At 41.6% G+C, this 25881-nt stretch overlaps 1 protein-coding gene across 4 annotated transcripts in view; it reads right to left on the reverse strand.

Moving 5' to 3' along the window:
• The window catches only part of eps15l1a (epidermal growth factor receptor pathway substrate 15-like 1a), a 336507-nt gene that overhangs the window by 207015 nt on the left and 103611 nt on the right, over positions 1–25881 (reverse strand). For 3 of the 4 annotated variants that reach the window (XM_048559811.2, XM_048559814.2, XM_048559813.2), the window contains exons 8-12: positions 22299–22358; positions 14697–14927; positions 13715–13869; positions 11817–11973; positions 7652–7714 (exon numbers count right to left, since the gene is read on the reverse strand). In XM_048559811.2, the coding sequence (XP_048415768.1) occupies positions 7652–7714; positions 11817–11973; positions 13715–13869; positions 14697–14927; positions 22299–22358 (666 nt within the window). The remainder of the gene's footprint in view (positions 1–7651; positions 7715–11816; positions 11974–13714; positions 13870–14696; positions 14928–22298; positions 22359–25881) is intronic. The other variant, XM_048559812.2, reaches the window with a different exon arrangement.

Consider the following 25881-nt stretch of genomic DNA (forward strand, 5'->3'; position numbering starts at 1 on the left):
ATAAAATTCCATTCAAGGGAAAAAAATGTAAATTCATGAACAAGAAAAAAAAATGCAGGAACTGAGGTAAGAGAATCAATAAAGCACAGAGGCTGCACAATAAGCCCTCAAAATTCCCAGTCTTCCATGTAAATTGTTATATTCATGATGTGTGAGCAGTTAGAAAAGTAATAAGGGATCTTAATACAGCAAAAATGTAGAAAAACAGGAAGGTTAGTAACCTGACATGGATTTTAAAATTATCTATACAGAAGACCAGAGAGAGACAAGCAGAATTTGTTTTTACTCATCAAAATTTTGAGATCTAAAATGCACTGGCTGAAAAAGAGGTTGAATAGTATTTTCAGAAATAAAGTTATGAATGTACTACAGAATGGAAACATTTGCACTGCCTGTCAAGACCATGGGTGGGGGACTATAACAAATTTTCAGTGAGGCACCACAGGCATATTATTGTTGACAGTCTTCTATGCTGCTTGGTTTTGTTAGAATCACACCCACTTTTACTTATCATATCACCAGTGAGTTTCAGAGATTTCGTATCTGCTCTTTAAGCCAACAGCAGCGTTCAGCTCAGGAAGTCTTAAAAAAAGAAAAGCTGGAACAACATATTTATCCCACCAAAATGAAATTGCTGAGGATTTTTATCTCTGATCTGTGGCATTGTCGGCCAAGCTATAGCATTATATTTTTACTTCACCTCAAGGAATACCAATATTTTTGCATGCTGTTGTGAATTCAGGGTGGTAACAGGTTGGCCAAGCTGACCTTTAGACTATTGTTGACATTGACTTTAACTTGCACTCACATTCTGCTGAAAACCAGGATCCAGAGAACGACACCCAATTGCAACAGGTCATTAGTAAACCTCCGAAAACAAACTTTTTTTAGTCTTTACTTTAAGGTGGGACAAAAATAGCCATGTGCCTTGTACTGAATTCTACATGCTTTACCATTTTGAAATGCTGGTTTCAATAGTACAGCCAAGCAGCATTAAGCAAATACAATTAATACAAGCAAATTCAGGTATCCATGCAGAGGAATCTCAGTCAGTAAAACCAATAAGCATCTAAAGCTTCCTCATTCTGCTGTAACTCTGTTTATATGACAATGCGATTTGTTAATATTTCATATTCAAACAATGGAGTAGTAGTAACATGGTAGAGTATTCACTAAACTAAAAACTATTGACTCTAATAAATGCAACTAATTAAGCACCATGTAAACTGGAAACAACTAAGTTATTTTTTCCTGTGAATGTTGAAAAGGTATTCTGACTGCGCGCACACACAGACACACAAAATAATCTGTGGTTCCCTGTATATACATCAAGGCATCTGGGCTTTATGGTGCAAACCACCAAACTGCAATGAAGTGATATATCTGGATACAACATCTGACTCACTCGTGCTAGATGACCAGAAATAATCAGGTTTTCACTAAATCTCTGCATTACTTTGGGAAACCGACAACAAAAATGGACACAATAGTTTGGGTTGGTCAAAACTGTTCCTCACAATTTTGTTCCTCAAATTGCAAACTTCCCCTCCAACTCACTGTAGAAGTTAGCATTTCACTCCAGAGTAACAATGCAATATCTGAAACGGAAAGGCTTTGACCTGAAGCTTTATTCAACTCACCACGCACAAAGCCTTTGCTTGTTAACATTCAAACAATAGGGTAAGTGGAGAGATAAAATGTTTATCGCATATAAATTTGAGGGGGAGGCAGTAAATTGTAAATACATCATGGGCACCTCATTGGTTCTAAGAACATTAATAAAAAACAGCTGTGTTTTATATTAATTTTCTCACATTGCCAAGGTACCTTGTCTAGGTACGCAAAGGAAACTTCACTTAATAGGAACAAGAATGGATAAAAATAAATGGATCTGCTTTACCATTCCATCAGATCATTGTTAACTTTCATCTATAGCAGAACACAGCTGAATGGGTCACATCTAACTTTAATATATGTGCAACAAAGGGTTGTCCAAAGGAACAGAAAGTAATAATATGAGTTGAGAGTCACTATGAAGATGTTTTTACATAGCTTCAACCAGCAATACTGGAAGAACATAGTTCTCCACTAACATTCTTCAAAAAGCACAGGGATAGGAATCCATAACAAGAAATCAAGACAGCAGAGGATCAACATTTACCTTGAAAATGTTGATTATAATGCAGTTTCTGCTGCAAATGACACTGTGTATCCACTATACGTGACAACAGTCATCCCTGCCTCTGTGGTAGAAGGTCTAGGTTCAAGTCCCACCTCTCCCTGACATGTGACATAATATATCAAAATAAATTGATCAAAATAACTACATGATGACTTGCACAGTGTCACGGTAAAAACTGTTAAACTGAATCGTCACTTTTCTTACTACACTGAACATAAGAGCAGACACACCTACATCGAAGTTATCAATGCATCTGCAGCAGAGTACAGTGGAGGAGGGTGGTTAATGTTTATCATGTAAGACTTCTGAAAACGAATGTTTTCTTCATTCTCTCATTGGACATGGGCATCGCTGGCTAGGCCAGCTTGTGTTACCCATCCAAAAGTGGACTAGAATAGCTGGTGGTAAGCAGCCTTCCTGAAATACTGCTGTCCATATAGTGCTGCTAGGAAGGGCATTCCAGGATTGTAACCCAATGACAATGAAATAACAGCAATATTATTCCAAGCTAATTGTGTTTGGCTTGGGAGGAATGATTACATGGGTGAATTCCCAAGCATTTGTTGCCCTTGTCTTCCCCCGCCACCCTATTCGCTTGTACTCCAATGTAAACAACCCTAACCTAGTTAATCTGCCCTCATACATCAGTCCCACCATCTCTGGAATCAGCCTGGTAAACCTTTACTGCAATCCTTCGAGAGTAAGAGCATCCTTCCTCAGAAAAGGAGACCAAAACTGCACACAGTATTCTAGGTGTGGCCTTATCAAGGCCCTGTATAACTGCAATAACACATCCTTACTCCTGTGCTCAAAATCTTGAAGGCAATGAAGGTCAACATACTATTTTCCTTCTTTACCACCTGCTGTACCTGCATGCTTATCTTCAGCAACAGGTGCAGAAGAATACCCAGGACCCACTGCACATTCCCCTCTCCCAATTTACAGCCTTTCAGGTAGTAACCTGCCTAGCGAGTTTTGAGAAGATTTGTAGCTCAGGTTGAGGTTCTGGATGTGAGTTGCTCGCTGAGCTGGAAGGTTAGTTTTCAGACGTTTCGTCACCATTCTAGGTAACATCATCAGTGAGCCTCCGACGAAGCGCTGGTGTTATGTCCCGCTTTCTATTTATCTGGTTAGGTTTCCTTGGGTTGGTGATGTCATTTCCTGCATTGGTGATGTCATTTCCTGTTATTTTTCTCAGGGGATGGTAGATCGGCCCCAAATCAGTGTGTTTGTTGATGGAGTTCCGATTGGAATGCCATGCTTCTAGGAATTCTCGTGCGTGTCTCTGTTTGGCTTGTCCTAGGATGGATGTGTTGTCCCAATCAAAGCGGTGTCCTTCCTCATCTGTATGTAAGGATACGAGGGATAGTAGGTCATGTCGTTTTGTGGCTAGTTGATGTTCGTGTAGCCTGGTGGCTAGCTTTCTGCCAGTTTGTCCAATGTAGTGTTTGTCACAGTTCTTGCAAGGTATTTTGTAGATGATCATCTACAAAATACCTTGCAAGAACTGTGACAAACACTACATTGGACAAACTGGCAGAAAGCTAGCCACCAGGCTACACGAACATCAACTAGCCACAAAACGACATGACCTACTATCACTCGTATCCTTACATACAGATGAGGAAGGACACCGCTTTGATTGGGACAACACATCCATCCTAGGACAAGCCAAACAGAGACACGCACGAGAATTCCTAGAAGCATGGCATTCCAATCGGAACTCCATCAACAAACACACTGATTTGGGGCCGATCTACCATCCCCTGAGAAAAATAACAGGAAATGACATCACCAATGCAGGAAATGACATCACCAACCCAAGGAAACCTAACCAGATAAATAGAAAGCGGGACATAACACCAGCGCTTCGTCGGAGGCTCACTGATGATGTTACCTAGTATGGTGACGAAACGCCTGAAAACGAACCTTCCAGCTCAGCGAGCAAACTCACATCCAGTAACCTGCCTTCTTGTTTTTGCTTCCAAAGTAAATAACCTTACATTTATCCAAATTATACTGCATCTGCCATCGATTTGCCTACTCACCCAACCTGTCCAGATCATGCTGAAGGATTTCTGCATCCTCGTCACAGTTCACCCTCCCACCCAACTTGGTATCATCTGCAAACTTGGAATGTTGTATTTTGTTCCCTCATCCAAATCATTAATATATATCATGAATAAGCTGGGTCCCAGTACCAATCCCTATAGCATCCCAATCATTACTGCCTGCCAATTTGAAAAGGGCCCAGTAATCCCCACTCTTTGTTTCCTCTCTGCCAACCAGTTTTCTATCCGTCTTAATACACTTCTCCCAATCCCATGCACTTTGATCTTGCACAATAATCTCTTTCATGGGACTTTGTCATATGGTTTCTGAAAGTCCAAATATACCACATCCAATGGCTTCCCCTTGTCAACTCTACTAGTTACATCTTACTAGCATTCTAACAGATTTGTCAAGCGTGATTTCACCTTCATACATCCATGCTGATTCTGACTGATCCTGCCACTGCTTCTAAATGCTCCGCTATAAAGTCCTTGATAACAGATTTGAGAATTTTCCCCACTGCCGACGTAAGGCTTACTGGTCTATAATTCCCTGTTTTCTCTCCTCTCCTTTTTTGAACACTAGAGTGATATTACCTCCCCTCCAATCTGGAGGGATTGTTCCAGAGTCTATAGAATCCTGAAAAGTCACCACTGATGCATCCACTATTTCTAGAGCCACCTCCTTAAGTACCACGGGATGTAGATTATCAGGCCCTAGGGATTTATCCACCTTCAATACCATCAATTTTCCCAGCACCATTGCTCCACTAATACCGATCTCCCTCAATCCCTCTTTCTCATTAAATATTGCATCGTCCAAGATTTCTGGTATCTGATTTGTGTTCTCTTTTATGAAGACTGAACCAAAGTCTATATTCAGTTGCTCAGCCATTTCTTTGTCCTCTTTTATACATTTCCACCATTTCTACCTGTAGAGAACCTACATTTGTCTTCACTAATCTCCTTCTCTTCACGTTCTCCTATAGAAACTTTTAATGTCAGTCTTATGTTGCCTGCAAGCTTGCTTTTGTGTTATATTTTCCTCTTCTTAATCAACCCCTCAGTCCTTCTTTGCTGACTTCTAAACTGCTCCCAATCCTCTGACATATTATTTTTCTTGGCTAATCCAAATGCTTCTTCCTTGGATCAGTTACTATCTCTAATTTCCTTTATAAGCCATGGATTTCCCCTCTTACCCATTTTGCTTTTGTACCAGACAGATATAAACAGTTGCTGCAGTTCCCCCGTGCATTCCTTGAATGCTTGCCATTGCCTATCCACTGTCATTCCTTTCAGTAACTCTCTCCAATCTAACAAGTCCAACTCACACCTCATATCTTCATAGTTTTCTTTATTAAGATTCAGCACCCTAGTCTCCGAATCAATTGCCTCTCTCTCCATCTTGATAAAAGTTCTGTCATGTTATGGTCACTCATCTCCAAGGGGTCTCACAAAACTAGACCGGCAATGATTCCCTTCTCATTATGCAGTATGCTGTCTAACATGGCCTGCGCTCTAGTTGGTTCCTCCATGTATTGGTGAAGAAAACCATCCCATATACAGTCCAGGAATTCCTCCTCTAAGGCATTGTGGCCAATTTGATTTTCCCAACCTATGTGCAGATTAATATCATCGATATTCCCTTATCATATGCATCTCTAATTTCCTGTTTAATGCCAATCCTAACATCACCCCTGCAGTTTGGAGTCCTATCTTTTACATCCACAAATGTTTTTTACCACTTGGTATTTCTCAACTCTACCCATACTGACTCCACATTGTCAGAGCTAATATCCTTTCTCACAATTGTGTTAATTTCCTCTTTAATCAGCAATGCCACTCCACCACCTTTTCCTTTTTGCTTGTCCTTCCTAAATATTGAATACCCTGGGAAATTCTGCATCCATCCCTGGTCACCCTGCAACCATGTCTCCATAATCTGAATATCACAGCCATTTACATCTACCTACGCAATTAGTTGATCCACTTTATTATAAATGCTTTGCACATTACAGCACAAAGCCTTTAAGCTTGTCTTTTTAACACAATTTGTCTCAGTCTTGTTTTTCTCTGTTTGAATTTTGTCCATGGTTTCTTTGACTATCACTTTTCCTATTCCCTTGTCTATCTCGTGTTTCTGTCCTAGCTCCCTCTTTCTCTGACTCTTTACACAGGTTCTCATCCCTGGCATATTAGTTTAAACTCTCCCTAACCACTCTAGCAAGCACTCCCCCAAAGACATCAATCCCAGTACTGGCCAAGTGTAACCCGTCCAACTTGTACAGGCCCCATCTCTCCCAGAACTGGTCCCAATTCCCCAGGAATCTGAAACTCTCCCCGAACACCATCTTTTCAGCCTGTCATTTCTACTCTGACTAGCACGTGTACTTATTTCATCACAGAATGTCCTGCCTTTGACTGACTCTTGGAGACACAGTATTTACACAGCTAGTCCAGTTCAGCTTCTGGCCAATGGTAAATCACAAGATATTGATAGTGGGGATTAGGTGATGGTAATGCCAAGGAAAGATAGTTAGATTCTTTCTTGTTTGAGATACTCACTGCCTGAAATTTGTCTTGCACCTATGTTACTTTGTACTTATCAGCCCAAGAACAGAATGTTCTCCAAATGCAACAAGACCTGAACAGAGTGTTTGAATAGCTGAGGAGGTTCAAATGTTGCTGAACATTGTGAATTCTTTAGCAGATGTCCCGCCTAAGGACTTTCTCGTGGAGGGAAGTTCACTGGTGAAGCCTAGAACCCTACCCAGAGGAACTCCTGCAGTGAAGACCTGAGAATGCATTGATGTACTCATAAGTATCATGCAAAAAAGCACTACATTAATCTACTTATATAAAGTCACTATAGAAGAAATTAAACAAAATTGCCAGCGATATTACTAAGTCTATTTAAATTATTGATTTATGCTTGCTCTTGCTTTCAGTGCACCAGAATCTAAATCTAAAATTAAAAGTGGCATAAAGTGGTAAGTAAATACAGCTGTTCCTGAACAAAATAAAATAAGGAAAGCGCTTAATAATAGGAAATCAATAACTTCTAAATTTATTTTAATGAAAATAATTAATTGTTCTTATCACTGGTATAAGCAAGTAAATATTTAAATATTAATACAATGGGTCAGTATTTACTTTGCAATTTAAAAGCATCCTTCATATAGTCTTGAAGCTGACAAGTGTTATTTCTCAAAACAAAAACTGAACCCATACTGAACATTATACTCACGTAGCTGGTAGTGACCAGATCACTTGTGAGCTTGTTAACATCCAACATGCACAGACTCACAACAGACACAACAACTGAATGAGACTCATTTCAGGCAATGTGCAAAAGGCAATGGTTAGCAAATGTTTAAAGCAGGCAGCCCTGATATCATGTTCACGACAAATTACTCACACGCCTCATTTCTGTTAGTTGCGAAATATCAGGCCCAACAGGAATCATGTAGCCTGAGAGGCTCTATAGAAAGAAAGGAATAAAGTAGGTCCACAGATACATGCAAAGGATTGTTACTGTAAAAACATCAAGAGTTTTGGCATTGAGCTCACTTTGAGAAAAAAAAGGGAGTTCTTAACTTGGTCAAATTCAGCATGATCAAGTGGACAATAAAATATCAAACTTGGTAAAATATAAGAACCCTGTGAAAAATGAACATCATATAGAAGCAATTGAGACTGCTTGTGATTTCTTGAATATATGCAATTTACATCAGTAATCTACTGACACAGAAACTTGCTGAGCTAAATCAAACACAGCAAAACCTGTAAATTAATGACACTCTGGGGAATGATCTAAGCTGTCCATATTTTCAAAATGGTCGCTGAATACATCGTAATCATTTACAAGAGTGGAAGCTCTTTATCAAGCACCATCACAATCGAGTAGCTTACCTCTGCATGGGGATAGTGCTATGAAAACATTTAGCGTCGGGGTGAAAGAAGGAAACAAAGTGAAAGAGTGAGGACAGTGGTTTGAAGAATTTTCTGAGTGTCTGAGGACATTTTCTGAAGAAGGGTCTAGACCAGAAACGTCAGCTTTCCTGCTCCTCTGATGTTGCGTGGCCTGCTGTGTTCATCCAGCTCTAGACCTTGTTATCTCAGATTCACCAGCATCAGCAGTTCCTATTATCTCAGGACAATGGTCTTGACTTGCTGAGAGCTTCCAAGGCTAAGTTTCCAACAGGCTGCACCCTGTGCTTTAAATTTAAAATATTGCACAGGCATCAACTAATGATGCTGATGAAGTTTGGGACTAGAAATGTCAGGACGCTCATGGACAACCTCAACATCACCACCATACCTTGGGAATTCTGGTACCTTGAATACAACACTGCCATTCTAAGTGAGGCGTGACATCAAGGAGGGGGCCAACTAAAGTAGCAAGGCAACAGGTTCACCTTGTTCTGAAAGGGTCAACCAGAGGGAACTGCTTTCACAGTGTGGGTTTGCATCAAAATATTAATTTTTTGGCACCCCAGCAACTCACATTGTGTTTTACGCAGACACTCCGGGACTGCACAATTCAACAAATCGAGTTCATCATGCATGTTCCAACACTTAAGGCAACAACTGAGGCCAACGAGGGATTTCACACTGGCCATGCCTAATCCCCAAGCAGGAGACAAACAAATCCATAAGTAAGTGGAAAAACGTTGGCAGATGGGGTGTAATGTGGGCAAATGTGAGCTTGTCCACTTTGACCAGACGAAATGAAAAGTAGTATACTATTAAAACGGTGAAAGACTGTAGAATACAGTGGCCAAGAAGGATTTGGGAATCCTAGTGTATGGATAAGTCTTAGTAGGAAGATACAGCAAGTGACAAGACAAACGAAATTCTGCAAATTATTTCAAGGGGAAATGGAATATAACTGTAGATAAAGTTTCACTGCAACTGTATAGAGCATTGATGGGGTTACATTTGGAGAATGAGATTTTGGTCTCCTGATTAGAAAAATGATAAAATTGCTTTAAAAGTAGTTCGAGTAAGTTCAATTCCTGGGACAAAAGAGTTCTTTTTCAAGGAGACATTTTCAAGGATTCTCTGCCCCAAAAGGAAGTGCAGGCTGAGCCTTTAAATATATTTGAGGCTGAATTAGATTTTTGATAGATAGTCAAGGGCTATGGAATGTAGCCAGAAAAATGGAGTTGAAACCACAAACCCCAGAAAAGCCACAATTCTACAGAATACAGGAAGGCGGTCAAAGGGCCAAATGGCTAACTCCCATGCCTAAGTCCAATGATCCACTGATTAAGATTAACAGCAAAACCCTGAAAAGTGTAGAGAGAAGGCAGCAGACAAGAAAATTCTTCATGGCTGAGCTGGCATGTTGGAAGTTAAGTGTTGAAAAACGTATTTAAAGACTAGGAATTCTACGCTGACACTAAGGTCATTGTTTACTGACCAGAAGTACCAACGTTCCCATATGCTTTGGAGACTTGGATAACCATAAGACATAGGAGTGGAAGTAAGGCCATTCGGCCCATCAAGTCCACTCTGCCATTTAAATCATGGCTGATGGGCATTTCAACTCCACTTCTCTGCACTCTCCCCGTAGCCCTTGATTCCTTGAGAGATCAAGAATTTGTCGATCTCTCCCTTGAAGGCATCTAACGTCACAGCCGCAACTGCACTCTGTGGCAATGGATTCCACAAGCCGACCACTCTCTGGCTGAAGAAATGTCGTCTCATTTACACCCTCTAATTTTAAGGCTGTGCCCACGGGTCCTAGTCTTCCTGCCTAACAGAAACAACTTCCCAGTGTCCACCCCTTCTAAGCCATACGTTATCTTGCAAGTTTCTATTAGATCTCCCCTCAACCTTCTAAACTCTAATGAGTACAATCCCAGGATCCTTAGCCATTCATCTTAAGTTAAACCTACGATTCCAGGGATCATCTGTGTAAATCTCTGCTGGACACTCTCCAGGGCTAGTATGTCCTTCCTGAGGTGTGGGGCCCAAAATTGGACACAGTATTCTAAATGGGGCCTAACTAGAGCTTTATAAAGTCTCAGAGGCACATCACTTGCTTTGATATTTCAACCCTCTTGAGATAAACGATAACATTACATTCGCTTTCTTAATCACGGGATCTACCTGCAAGTTAACTTTTAGAGAATCCCGGACCAACGCTCCCAGATCCCTTTGTACTTCTGCTTTATGAATTTTCTCACCATTTAGAAAATAGTCCATGCCTATATTCTTCTTTCCAAAGTGCAAAACCCACAGCAGGCAACTCAAAGCACAGAGTGCAAATGCAGTGGCGCTTTTGTGAAATCCTTAAAATCCGGTGGACAAATGATAGTTCAATAAAAGCATCTTCTCGTAAGACAACTTGTCTGGAATTTTGACAATAATGACTCTAAATCAGATCCACTGGGCAGGATATGCCTGACAGTGAATTCAGCAAGAAATTACTCAACTGAAAACTCAATTGCAGCAATAGACGAATAGTCAAACAGGGGAAACATTTTAGGAATTTGCATAAAGCATCCCTGAAGAGATCAAACAACTCTGCCAACTCCTTGGTTTGTGGCTGACCAACATGGAGAAGGGTCAATCGGGAAGGCAACAGATACATCAGGATACTTCATGGGGAACAGTGTAATGACTCAACTTCATCTCAAAGTAAGCACAAACATCACCTGCCCTGCACGTGGTAGATATGCACAGCATGCATGAGACTTAACACATCATAGAACACTTCAAAACTAAGTAGGAGCAAGACATCCTCAATCCCAATGGATTAACTAAGAAAAAGAAAACGATAACTAAGCTTGCAGGTACTTTTAACACTTGCTAATGTCGCACAAAACGCAGCGAACAGTAACAAACTTCAGGAAGCCATGAAATCAGAAGGCACACAACAGATGAAATGTTAAGAAGAGCCTGTAAATGACAGGTTTTGTCAGTAAAAATGAGAATAGGTTGTCTGGGATACATAGTATAATTTTAACGGGGATAAGTAACAAAGAAATCCGGGCCTCTATGTATAAAGTCTTTGAAAGTGGTAGGAGAAGCTAAGAGGGCTCTTAATAAAGAGATTAATAAAAAACAAGATCCTTAACTTTATCAAAAGAGGAATGGTGTACACAAGAAAGGAAGTCAGGATAAAATGGTGCTTCATTAAATCCTCGAACTAAAAAGGGCAAAAGGTATACTTCAAATATTGTCTTCCATGGTTCAAGTGAATATTGAACTTGCAAACAGCATGTCACTGAAAGTCTAGTGGTGACATTTAGTGGCATACTATTAATCAATTGTGTGTTTCAGCCTCTGGTTTTGATACTTCATGCTGGGTTAATGTCTCACTCGACAAACTACACAGGAGATAGGGCAGTCAGTATAATAAATGCCACATTGACAAACAAGCCTAGTTTTCTTTCTACCAATTTTCTTACCCTATGCCCCACTATGACCATATTTTGGTCAGCAGAGTTCCACAGCTGCTGGCCATACACTATGATGACCAACCCATGTGGTGAAATGTACCAAATCAGACTGGTCTAAAGCTGAGTGAAACTCATAATTCTAGTAGAGTTGGAGTTGTGTCAGGTACTTACTGATACTGGCGTAGTCCGCTCTGACGGTGGTATCATTTCAGGAGTAAGCATCTGTGGAGGGTCAATTCCTTTGCTGACCTTCTGCTGAATCAGATACATTGCTAAAGCAAACTGTTCCCTGTTCAGTTTCCCTATCTGTTTTGTGTCGGCCAGTGCCCTGTTGGGAAATAGTTTACTAAGTAAAATGAAGGCTCAGTACTGCAACTGCAGCAAAACCATCTCAACTGCTATACTTAATATCATAACAAATTATTAAAGGAAGATACATGTCAATACATCAGAAGTGCGTAAATTGAGACAGAGATAAATGACCCAGTCACAGTCTGCAGTAAAGAATGGAGGTGGGGTAGAGAAATCATCTGAAAGTGACTCCTGGCTCAGCTGCACAGCTATGGATTAGTGTCTCCTCACAAAAGCAGGTAAAAGAATTGGAGAGTTGTTGAGTTGCTGACGACAACAACCACCTGGCAGCTGAAGGATCACTGCAAGTCTCGGAACAGGGAGTCTATTTTAAAAAATCAATGGGCACTGAGGATCAAACTAACTTTTGGCTGTGTGAAACACCACTCGTACACAATAGAACTGAATACAATGCAGTACTACAGTATATTTCTATTCAGTGGATTTCTTTTTAAACAATATGAAGCCATTTTCAGCTCATTAATTTGCTTTTGACTAAGTGCAGACTGTCCCCTTGATAACATTTGACATGCAGATGCTAACACTGCATCAGTACAGTCATTGCATGCAACTTCATTAAATGAACATTTTAGCTCATGGGCAAGATGATGGAAATTTTATTTACCCATTAAGCTCAGTTTATGCAGTCATCTAATTCAACTTTTCAAGATGATTAAGTGGATAAAGTGGATACAGTGGCAAGCCCAAACAGCTCAATCGGTAGAACATGGGACTTTTAATCTGAGGATCCAGGTTCAAGTCCTTAGGGCCTTCTTGTGGCACAGTGGTAATATCCCTACGTCTGGACTGAGAGATTTGGGTAATTACATCTCTGAATAAGTTAGTTAGAAAAATAGGTTAATAAACAAAATATGGTGGATAGAAATGATTTCCTCTAGAGTGGACAATCTAGAATGAGAGGGCATCATATTACAATTACAGTAAGGCAACTGGATGATAGTAAATGCAAATACACAAAGGTTAATGGAAATCTAGCTTGACTCGCGAAAATGAAATTGAATTAAGGGTTCCATTGAAAATATCAAAACTCATTCATTGTGAGAAGACAAAGGTATTGATGGTTAGGGAAGCAAGACAGTTAGACAAAGTTAAGATATAGATCAGCCATGATCTGACTAAATGGCAGAACAGATTCAAGGAGCTGAATACCTACTCCAATTCTATCCATTAGTAAAATATTATCGTTGATTGTGAAGTCAGTTATAGAAGGCACTTTGATTGTTCATCAGGATGTGCTTTGATTCCGAGCAGCGTGATATGTCACTGTCACTGACACATTCAGTTATTCACAACTCACCACTTTCTAGCTCAGAAAATTTCAACACTCTGATGTTTGCTGCGCTTGTGGAAGGACATTGTGCTGTTGTCCCAAAAGTTTGGCAGCCTCATGACATTAGCATACTGACCCACTGAGTTCAGTTCAGCATATTTAGAAGTCACAGGAGCTGTAGGTCAGAGGCAGTTAAGGAGATGACTGAAATCTGCTGAAGGTAAGGTTGGATTTTTGTTTTAAAAACTTTACCCAATGCAATTATCCGCACAAGACATTTAGTAGAAGATATTGCTGAAGGAATGCAGGAGAATCTTCAGTTTCAGTCTATTTATCACAGAGGAACAAAGGTGACTCAAATACTGATTGTGGCTTTCATACTAGAAATAAGCTTGAGCATTCAGTCCGTAAATTCTAGAGCTCTTACCAGATATGAGCCAGGATGTTCTGATGAAGTGCCGACTGCATGAAGATATCCTTGACTTCCAAGCCACTGACATACCCATCCATATCCAAATCTATTTTGAGGAAGATGTCATCGTACCGCATTTTGTCATTTGATGGCACAACCCAATTAACTGGCTGCAAGAAAAAAAGATATTTTCCAGGTCATTGCAATCGAAAATTATGGGGTAAAGCATGGAACACCACCAATCATCACAGCACAGAGAATAACAGTTACCTGGTCCATTCCTCAACTAAATGTAGTGTGAAACAACTAAGAGGATAACTTACTGCAACATCTGATCAGTTTCTGTGATTGCAATGAAAGCAGTAACAGCCATGAGCACAATGGTTGAAAACTAGTGAAACGTACACATATAGGAGTAATCTAGTTCAAGACCACATGGGTTTAAAACCTGTATTAGTAGTTTTTTGTAATACTTGTGTAAAACACTAATTGTAGACTTAGAGAACAATGTTGTGAGCACAGAGTGGTCCTGGTAACTGCTTCTGCAGAAATTAAGAATCATCACCTAGAGTTACTTATCAAACCAAAAGCTCAATGATAAAGATCAATCCCCAGCTTACTAAGGTGGTTAAGGACAGCACTCGAATAAAAGTACAGAACTCACAATGTTGCAATGCACTGTAGTACATCTGAGGTTTGAAAGTGGTGTCGATTGTAGCAAAGGACCACCAAAAATTGATAAAGAGGGGGAGAAAAACAATGCAAAATAACCCAGCCAGAAGTTCAAAAACAAATTTTAAAAGCTTTCACAATTATATATAAGTATATATTACTCCTTCAGATGCAGAGATTAGTTGAAATAATCATGAGGAAATCACCAAGACATTGAAGAAATAGTTTACAGTAATCCAGCCTACACATATTCTCTTACTAAGGACTGAGCCATTGCAATGCAAGCTATCTTAAGAATATGCAGGTAAAGTTCTTGTCTCATCACCTGTTTAATGTGTTTTGGAGAGATGCTGCCCGCACTATTTAGGCTGTTAATACTGCCATGTGAAGGAGTAGATCGCAGGCTATCTTTAGGTGGAGGGCTGGCAGGTAGCACAGGTACAGCACCAGCAAGTGTTGGTCCTTGTTTCTTTCTCTTGGACGGTGGCAGAAGTGAAGATGGCAAAACAGATGGAACTGGCTCTTTTTCCAAGGCTCTGTAAACAAGATGCATTGCCTGTAAATAGAACAGTAAAAGGTTAATCTCAGTCTGTGTCAATATTTCAGCAGGAGAAAGAATTCTGCAACTTTCCAGGATATGGAAGATGCATAAAAACAATGTTTGTTTGTTAATCTCTGCCTGTGCAAAAGAGCTTTCTCTCCAATTATTTCAGATATGCTAGGTATTGGGCAAAGACCACGCTCTGGAAGGACCAAGTAATAGTTAGTGTGCAAAGGTGATCCCATATTAAATAATCCTACTTTCAAGCATCATCGATTTCCCAAATGACGTTTTGGACCTGGAACACTGGGGCCATCATGGAAAGACCCAACAGTAACAAAGATGAACATCACACTGCAATTATCACTCCAGAACTTCAGCATTATGACTTTGATTTTTACTTCGAGTGAAACACAATATGCAAAAAATATCCAACTCAACGAACTAAAGGTGTAGAAGTGTCTTGTTGTGAAATATTAAGCAATCTCAATTCAACCTTTTTCTACCCAAAAACAGTGGTGTCAATGGAAGGGCTGTTGAAAACCTAATATTGCTAGACTCCAAGTTCCCACAAGTACGATCGACTGAAACAGTGAGTCATTGTCAACTTGCTAAAATCGATAAACAGGAACCACAGGACACCTACAGTGCTTGGTCTGCTGTTAAATCCATGATAAACTGTCCTCATGAGTAGACGCATGCAAAACCAGCATTGAACTATTTAGTAATTTCAATGCCCACAACACAGGATGACAGAAAGTCAACGTTGAACCTGGGGAACTATCCAAGCAGAAGCAGTCCAACGTTTGAATTTCACACCCTGCCACAGAGAGAAGAGGTGGGCTTGTTACTAGACCACAGCTAGAATAGGTTGAACAATTGCCTGCTTATCCTGTAGAGAATCTCCACTCTGGTGGGAAGCTTCATGGATATGGGCTGGAGAATACTAATTCAATTCCAACACCTTGCCCCAATATGCAAATATATTGGATCTGTGTTGAAGTTGGTGAGGATCATGGCATGTAGAGGATAGTGACAGATTTCTGGGATCATCCAAATGTGAGGAGAATGCTCCATAATCCTCCCCAGTGGAAAACCTTTGGGGTTTGAAAGAGGTCCTGTCTAGAGATGCACTACCACTCTCTGCGTTTTTCCCGACTTACCTTGCCGTTCAGATCATGTCCACTGTGCCTCTTGATGGATAGAATCCGCATGGATTCTAGTAGAAGCATTTATCTACTGAGGGGAAGCAAGTGAAGAGAATCTTTATAATAAACTTTCCCTGTGGGAAGCCAATCTGTACTTATCACAATAGGCCTTATTTCCATTTCGAAATTTATCATAATTAGCAAAGTCAATAGCCCAGTGTTACTATTGCTGGACTGTTAATCCAGAGGTCCAGCCATGGCAGATGGTGGAATCAGAATTCAATAAAAACTCTGAAATTAAGAGTCTAATGATGACCAGGAATCCACTACTGATTATTGTGAAAAAGCCACTTGGTTCACTAATCTCATTTCTTGGTCAAGTCTACATGTGACTCCAGACCTACAGCGATGTGGTTGGCTCTAAAGTGCCCTCTGGGCAATTAGGGATGAGTAATAAATGCTGGCTTAGCCGGTAACGCTCTCCTCCCATGCATTCATTAAAACAAAAATTCTGGCATCTCAGATATGATGGCTTGCTGTCCTTCTTCCAGATGAGAAGGATAAGTTCATGTATTTCTGCCAAGAGAATTTCTCCACTTTATTTTAGTGGGTACTCTGTCTAGACTGTATTATGAAGAGGAAAACCCAGGAAGGGTCATGGTTAGAAGCAGGGATGAGATCAGATGAAAGAAAAAGGGGGCAGAGGTCTTGAGGAGTCATGACATCTATGCATTGCAGAACATAGAGGCAAACTCTTGTTTCCTTCTCTTGGTAACAATTTCAGTTGGAGTGTACTGTTTACATGTGATCTGGCAGTAGGCCATTTTATTGGAAAAGAATATGAGCTGATGTAGTAAGAGAATCTTAATTTAGGTCCTGCTCAATACTGGATTCTGGAAAACAAAGATGGGCAGGTGTTCAATTTCCCAAATGTAACATGCCTCATCTTCAAGCAAATAATATGATTAACAAAAACCATCATCGCTGATTTCTGTGATCATTACAGATAACTATTACAGATTAGAGACTGTTTTGAATAATTTAACTTGGTGTGATGAAAGAGGAGTTACTGACTATACTGCTGGAAATTTGATTCAAAATGGAAATTAGTACAAAGGTGAATGCAAGTATTTAATTAAGATTTACTTCAATTAGTAAGCTCTACAGAATGTGAGGTAAATGGGAAAGGATAAAAGACATGGATTGAAAGGCCAACCAACAGCGCAGTGATATCATAAACCACAGTATGACGCAAGTGCAGGGAAAGGTGACTGCTGAGTAGGGCTGGTGAATATTTCTTGTTTTTAAAAATAAAATTAAGGACTTCAGTTTGTGTTTAGATCTTCAATTGTGATGCAAGTGGCTATTTTATTGTTAAAAATGAAATATAATTACAGTGAAGTAACCAACAGGGAATGTCAACTAATTAATTTATAAGTTAAATGAAAGACAATAGTGATTGCAGAACGGGTGATGTGTTGCTCCTGCAACATGTGGAAACTGCTGATACCAATGTGATCTACAACAAACACATCTGCAAAAAGTATTTACAGCTCAAGGTACTTCAAAGCCCAGGAGCTACAGTCGGAGTTGCAGACACTGTGCCACATCCAGGGAGGGGAAGGTAACCAAGATAAAGCGTGAAGCTGGATGAACCCAGCAGGCCAAGCAGCATCTCAGGAGCACAAAAGCTGATGTTTCGGGCCTAGACCCTTCATCAGAGAGGGGAATGGGGTGACAGTTCTGGAATAAATAGGGAGAGAGGGGGAGGCGGACCGAAGATGGAGACAAAAGAAGATAGGTGGAGAGGAGAGTATAGGTGGGGAGGTAGGGAGGGGATAGGTCAGTCCAGGGAAGACGGACAGGTCAAGGAGGTGGGAAAGGTACTTCAAAGTCCAGGAGCTACAGTCAGAGTTGCAGACATTGTGCCACATCCAGGGAGGGGAAGGTAACCAAGATAATAAAGTGTGAAGCTGGATGAACACAGCAGGCCAAGCAGGAAGGTAGCCAGGTCACTTTGTTCCAGTGGGCAGTCACACACCTCAGACTAGGTAATTCAAAATTGGTCTGTGATCAGGAACAGGGAAAGAGGCTACAGGTGGGGAAGAATTGAAATTAAGAAGCACTGGCACCTGCAACTGTCCAACAGTTATACTATTCTTGCAGGCTGGTAGGATGACCAAAGGGGCTGCAGAAGGGTGACCAAATTGACCACAAGGAACCATTCAAGTGGGGAAAGAAAATAAGGATGTAATTGTGACTGGGGATGGTTCAATTAGAGGAACAGATACTATTCTCTGCAGCTGTGAACAGGAATTCTGAAGGTTGTACTGCCTTAAGGAGATCTGTTGGATGAAAGATATGCCCTAGGGACAGGAGGAGGACTTGGAGACAGCCGTTTGTCATCATCTATGTTAGTATCAACAATATTGGTAGAACTAGAAAGGAGATTTTGCTGAAAATTTTCAAACAGTTAGGCACGAAGTTAAAAACAGAACTTCCAAGTTAGTAATCTCTGAGCCAGGACAAACTGATGTAGGGTAAATAAAGTAAAAAAGTTCAATGCATGATTCAAGGATTGAACTGGGACAATGGGTTTCAGTTTGTGATCACCGACACCAGTATTGAGGTAGAAGAGTTTTCTGGTGGCATCGGTGTCTCTTAACAAAACTGGGGCAGTATCCTGGCAAATCGAATAACAGTGGCTGTAGAGAGGGGTTCAAGCTAATTAGTTTGAATTGGGAGAGGGAATATGTAGGCTTACAAAGCAAGAGGATACGGTGATGTTACAGGGCAGTTGTATGAATAACAACCAGAGTGAGAAAGCAAACCGGTGTAACGATTACAGAGACCTGACTAAAAAGACAGCAAAGCTAGGAATTAAATATTCGGGGAAATGTGACTTATCACAAGAACAAACAAGAGGCGGAGTGGTGGGTAGCACTGTTGGTATGGGATGGACTAACTAGGATAGCAAGAAATAATCTTGGATCGGAAGACATAGAGTGTATTTGGGTGGAGGTAACAAATAAAAAGGGAAAGAAGATACTGGTAGAAGTCTATAGGCTCTCTAACAGTCGCTATACAGTGGGACAGAGACTAAATCAGGAGATAATGAAGGTAACAAAAGGACTAATTTAATCAAGGTGGTTTTAATGGTCATGTAGCTCAGTATAGTCAGATTGAAATTTCTTCTCTCAGAGTGTAGTTGATCTGTGGAATTCTTACCAAAGAGGGCTTGCGAGGCTGGGCCATTAAATATATTCAAGGCTCAGGTAGGGAAATTTCTAATCAGTCAGGGAATCAAGGGTTATAGGGACAAGGCAGGAAAACGGAGACTCAATGGGCTGAATGATCTACTTCTGCTTCAACATCTTATGGTCACTGAACTGATTATTTTCTATTTCAAACTTTTTTCTTCCTTAGTTCACCACTTTTCAGTCCACACGCATGACCCCAAGCTTCCAGTCATCTGTCATTTTCATTCTGCACCTTGCTCTCGTGTAGACTGTCTGATCCTGGCCTCCTTTAATGTTCCAATCAAGATCAAGAAACAATGCCTCATTCTTCCATTAGGCACCTTACAGTTTCTGGACTCAGGAGTAAGTTCAACAATTTCGGGCCACAAGCACTCTTCCATTTTCTTTCCTTTCCTTTGCAGTTTTTGATTTAGTTTTAGGGTATTTTCCTCTTGTTTCTGCTTTAGGATGGCATGTGTTCATCATTCTGCCATTTACACCTTATCTAGGCACATATTTTGTTTCTTTTCTCATAATATCGCCATTCTCTTTGGCTTTGTAACACAAACTCATCTCATTTAATTTCTCCAGTTTTTCACACTATCATAGGCCTTCCTTTGTGGTCCTATTTCAACCTACCTTCACTTTGACTTGATTAAAAATTATACCATTTCTAGCTTTCATTGGCTCTGGTGAAAGACCATTGTAACAGTATTTCTCTCCCACTGATACTACCTGACCTGCTGAGCATTTTCAGCATTTTCTGTTTTTATTTTCAATTCCCAACATCAACAGTATTTCATTTTCATGAGGCAACTAAATGGGCTTGCAAGTAAACTCATATCCCATAATGGATAAATTTCCACTGTCTCAAGTTCAAGGAACTCAGGTCTGAACACAGATAACCAGTTTAAGCATCAATCTCCAGATGTGTCTGGAACACCTAAAGCATAATCCTACCCCATTCTTTATCACTAAAGGTTATTTAATGGCTCAGAAGTAACTTCTAAACTTTTCCATCTATCACAATCACTTTCTTCAACTCCCCTCCCTTGCAAACTGCAAAAGGTTAGCACACAGTTTAGAGATAATGGGAACTGCAGATGCTGGAGATTCCAAGATAATAAAATGTGAGGCTGGATGAACACAGCAGGCCAAGCAGCATCTCAGGAGCACAAAAGCTGACGTTTCGGGCCTAGACCCTTCATCAGAGAGGGGGATGGGGGGAGGGAACTGGAATAAATAGGGAGAGAGGGGGAGGCGGACCGAAGATGGAGAGTAAAGAAGATAGGTGGAGAGGGTGTAAGTGGGGAGGTAGGGAGGGGATAGGTCAGTCCAGGGAAGACGGACAGGTCAAGGAGGTGGGATGAGGTTAGTAGGTAGCTGGGGGTGCGGCTTGGGGTGGGAGGAAGGGATGGGTGAGAGGAAGAACCGGTTAGGGAGGCAGAGACAGGTTGGACTGGTTTTGGGATGCAGTGGGTGGGGGGGGAAGAGCTGGGCTGGTTGTGTGGTGCAGTGGGGGGAGGGGATGAACTGGGCTGGTTGAGGGATGCAGTAGGGGAAGGGGAGATTTTGAAACTGGTGAAGTCCACATTGATACCATATGGCTGTAGGGTTCCCAGGCGGAATATGAGTTGCTGTTCCTGCAACCTTCGGGTGGCATCATTGTGGCAGTGCAGGAGGCCCATGATGGACATGTCATCAAGAGAATGGGAGGGGGAGTGGAAATGGTTTGTGACTGGGAGGTGCAGTTGTTTGTTGCGAACTGAGCGGAGGTGTTCTGCAAAGCGGTCCCCAAGCCTCCGCTTGGTTTCCACCCGGTGCGGCTTCCTCTACATTGGGGAAACCAAGCGGAGGCTTGGGGACCGCTTTGCAGAACACCTCCGCTCAGTTCGCAACAAACAACTGCACCTCCCAGTCGCAAACCATTTCCACTCCCCCTCCCATTCTCTTGATGACATGTCCATCATGGGCCTCCTGCACTGCCACAATGATGCCACCCGAAGGTTGCAGGAACAGCAACTCATATTCCGCCTGGGAACCCTACAGCCATATGGTATCAATGTGGACTTCACCAGTTTCAAAATCTCCCCTTCCCCCACTGCATCCCTAAACCAGCCCAGTTCATCCCCTCCCCCCACTGCACCACACAACCAGCCCAGCTCTTCCCCCCCCACCCACTGCATCCCAAAACCAGTCCAACCTGTCTCTGCGTCCCTAACCAGTTCTTCCTCTCACCCATCCCTTCCTCCCACCCCAAGCCGCACCCCCAGCTACCAACTAACCTCATCCCACCTCCTTGACCTGTCCGTCTTCCCTGGACTGACCTATCCCCTCCCTACCTCCCCACTTACACCTTCTCCACCTATCTTCTTTACTCTCCATCTTCGGTCCGCCTCCCCCTCTCTCCCTATTTATTCCAGTTCCCTCCCCCCATCCCCCTCTCTGATGAAGGGTCTAGGCCCGAAACGTCAGCTTTTGTGCTCCTGAGATGCTGCTTGGCCTGCTGTGTTCATCCAGCCTCACATTTTATTATCTTAGCACACAGTTTAGTAGGTTTATAAGTTGTGAAGCAGCAATCGGCAAATGAACACAGTTTACTGGTGATTCTTATCTTCCTCGAGAAATTGTGAAAAACACGGAAGGGACGGGAAGACAGAGGCAGTGAAGGAAAAAGGGAATGAAGTTCGGAGGGAGCAAACGAGTAAACAGCAGACTGAGTGAGAGAGAGTGGGGGGGGGGGCGAGAGAGCGGGGGGGGGGGGGGGGGCGAGAGAGCGAGCACAAGCAAAAGAGAACAAGTGCATGACCACCTAAATGGAGACAAGCACATCATAAAATGCAGTGAGTGTTTGTGTTTAAGCAAATTTTAATCCGATTGTTTATTTGCAGCAACTCTCAAAAATGAGGTTCTTAACTTCAGATCAATACTTGAATGCCCCAGTTTGATCCTAGATATTCTGCTTTCACCACACAACCAAAAGTTAGTACAAAACTTACCAGAGCAAACTCATCTCTGTCCAGGTGGCCATCCTTATCAACATCACTCAAATCCCAAACCTAACGGGAATTAAAAATTGAAAACAAGAAATTAACTGCCTCAGCTAGGAGGGCAGAGGTAAAATACATCAGAGTCACAACGGATGTACACAACCAAAACACCAACTGCGTTCAACTTTGATAAAGGTGCTCAATCAAGCTTGGGCATTTCTAAACTCCACTCTCTATCTAGTATTAAATTCAGTTACAGGCATCAGTTCAAAACTGTACAGAACTATAGCTTAACAATGACACCCATGCATTTTGGAAGTCTGAGTCAATGCAATGCAGTGTGTAGCAGAAGGAACACGGCTGGTCAGGCAGCATTACAGGAGCAGGAAAGTCGACATTTCGGGCAGGACCCTTCATCACGGCTTCCACTTTTGGATTTCGCAAGCTTCAAAATCTCCTCTCCCTCCACTGCATCCCAAAACCAGCCTAGCTCGTCCCAGCCTCCCTAACCTGTTCTTCCTCTCACCTATCCCCTCCTCCCACCTCAAGCCGCACCTCCATTTCCTACCTACAAACCTCATCCCACCCCCTTGACCTGTCCATCCTCCCCGGACTGACCTATCCCCTCCCTACCTTCCCACCTATACTCTCGCCACCTATCTTCTCCTCTATCCATCTTCGGTCCGCCTCCCCCTCTCTCCCTATTTATTTCAGAATCCTCTCCCCATCCCCCTTTTCTGATGAAGGGTCTAGGCCTGAAACGAGAGCTTTTGTTCTCATAAGATGCTGCTTGGCCTGCTGTGTTCATTCAGCTCCACACTTTGTTATCTTGGAAGTCTGTTGTTTGGTTGTGCACATTAAATAGGTAAACAAAACATAATACAAAAATATGAAAACTTATACAGCATTAACATAGCTAGCCAATGTTACAAATACCTTCAAGAGGTTCACCTTTTTCACTCTGACTCTTCATTTTGGCAAGTTGCAGTACACAATTGATCATTGGCTTCCAAGTTCTGATTATTTAACCAATACTTCAGTGTCGCGCAGTCAAAGATGTATGCATAAATCTCTTTAACTTGCTTTGGTGCAATAAAACATTTATGGTTTCCTCAATCACAGCAGTTAAAACTTTGATCGATAATCCTGACAACGACAGTAGTTTGTAACTTAATGTTTCTCTTGTTCCAGGAAGTAATCAGATAAATGATAAGACTCAAAAATTGACATGGATGGAGCTGTTTTACATGTCACATAAATTTGAAGAAGTTATAAATCAATTATATGGGTGCATAGTATCAAATTTTTCCAGCAAAAATTAAAGATAATGACCAAGCATTTGTTTCTGTTGTTTATTAGATACACAAGGCTGAGTGAATGTATATCTGTTGGGTGCATGTGCAATCGTGACAGGCTATGGCCTGAGGAGAGGATTAAAACATTATTACAGTTTTTTTAATGCACTCATGGAATGTGAGAGTTACTTGCTGTCCAGCATTTACTGCTCATCCCTGGCTGCCCTCGAAGGATGGAAGTGAGTTGCTTTCTTGGAGCACTGCAGTCCATGTGTGTAAGTAGACCCGCAGTGCCCTTAAGTAAAGTAATTCCAGGATATTGACCCAGCAACAATGAAGTGTTTCCAAGTCAAAATAATGATGGCTTGAAGGGGAACTTGTGTTGGTCAGCATTTTGTTGAGCTCACCGATACTTAATCCCAGATGGTGTCAGGCTGCTTCTTTCTTCTTGGTGCTGCACACATCCAGGCAAGCAGGGAGTAATTCATCACAATCCTGACTTGTCCTTGTGGATGATGGACAGACTTTGGAGAGTCAGGGAGTGAGCTATTCACTACAGTATTCCTGGCCTCTGACCTGCTCTTGTAGTCTCTGTGCTTATGCAATGAGTCGAGTTGAGTTGAGTTTCTGGTCAATCGCAACCCCCCCAGGATGCTGATAGTGGAAATTCAGTGATGGTAGTACCAGTGAACGTAAAGGGCCAGTTACTAGATTGTTTCTTATTCATAGAATCATAGAATCCCTACAGTGCAGATAGAGGCCATTTGGTCCATCAAGTCTGCTGTTTGGCATGCACGTAGTTCTGTTTGGTAGCTTCACCAAGTTGACACCTCATTTTTAGTTATGCCTGGTGCTCCTCCTGGCATGCCCTCCTGCACTGTCCACTGAATCAGGGCTGACCCGCTGGCATAATAGTAATGGTTGAGTGGGGATCATGCCAGGCTATGAGATTGCACAATTATGCTGCTCGTGGTGACTCACAGCACCCCAACCAGCAGAGTGAAACTGCCACACAGCATGTTGGAGACTGCTCTCAATGTGAAGGTGGAACATTTGAAATCCCCCACCCAGAACACATTTGTACCCTTGCCAATCTCAGTGCATCCTCCAAGAGTTGTTTAACATGGAGTCCTCAGGTAAAGGAGGACAGAATGTGGTAAGGGAGTTTCCTGTGCCATGTTTAACCTGAAGCCATGACACTTCATGTGGTCCAGAGTCAACCTTGACTATTCCCAGGGCAACTCCCTCCCAAATGTAAAGCTCCTGCTGCTTACCACATACCATCCTACCTTACCTGATAAATGTATCCCACCTCTGCTGGGTCTGTCCTGCTGGTGGGACAGGACATATCCAAGATGACGATCATAGCGTTTGGGGAATTGTCTGTCAGGTACAATTAAGTGAGTATGACTATATCAGCTGTTGCTTTACTAGACTGTGAGAAAGCTTTCCCAGTTTGGCCACTAGCCCTCAGATGTTAGTAAGGGGGATCTTGCAGGGACGACTGGGCTGCTTCTGCTGTTGTCTTTTCCGGTACCTAAGTCGATAGCAAGCAGTCTATTTGGTTTCATTTCTTTGTTGAGGCTTAGTAACAATTGATATAACTGAGTGGCTTGCTAGGTCATTTCAGAGGGCAGATGAGAATCAATCAAGTGGAGTCACATGTAGTCTAGACCAGGTGAACATGGCAGATTTCCTTCCCTACAGATATTACTGAACCTGCACAAATTGAGCACAAGAGGAAGTGATTGTGTGTTATACTCAAGCAGCAGTAACACTGAAGACCCTCAACGCAATTGTGTTATTTTTAAATGGCTGCAAGTTGAAGATTTACGAAATGACAACACATGGGGAGTGGAAAAGCAGTCTGATGAAGTCTTAGAAAATTAGGGATTATAAAGGTAGAGAAACTGGAAACAGAGAGGGAAAAAAATAATTCAATGTCTACAAGATTAGATCCACAACCTGGAAACAAAGTGAAACTTCAGGCCCAAACCTTATTTCAAGCATGTGGAACATTTAAAAAAATCAAACAAACTGTTTTATTGAACAAAATTCAGTTGTGATGAAAAAAAGTACTAAATTCTACAATCTGTTAGAGTAGAAGGTTGTCCATCTAATCCTAAGGATACGTAACAGATTGGAATTTCTATTTCTCCAACGATTATAATTTTGTGATGAATCAAAATTATTTTAGTAACCGAAATTCAACATTATCGCACAAGTACCTGGAACATTTCATTCAGAAAGATGTCAAAAACTAGTCTGAAGAGAGCACTGAATAAAGAAATGCAGAA

This window comes from Stegostoma tigrinum, chromosome 30 (genome assembly GCF_030684315.1).
Source record: "Stegostoma tigrinum isolate sSteTig4 chromosome 30, sSteTig4.hap1, whole genome shotgun sequence".
NCBI classification, from domain to species: domain Eukaryota; kingdom Metazoa; phylum Chordata; class Chondrichthyes; order Orectolobiformes; family Stegostomatidae; genus Stegostoma; species Stegostoma tigrinum.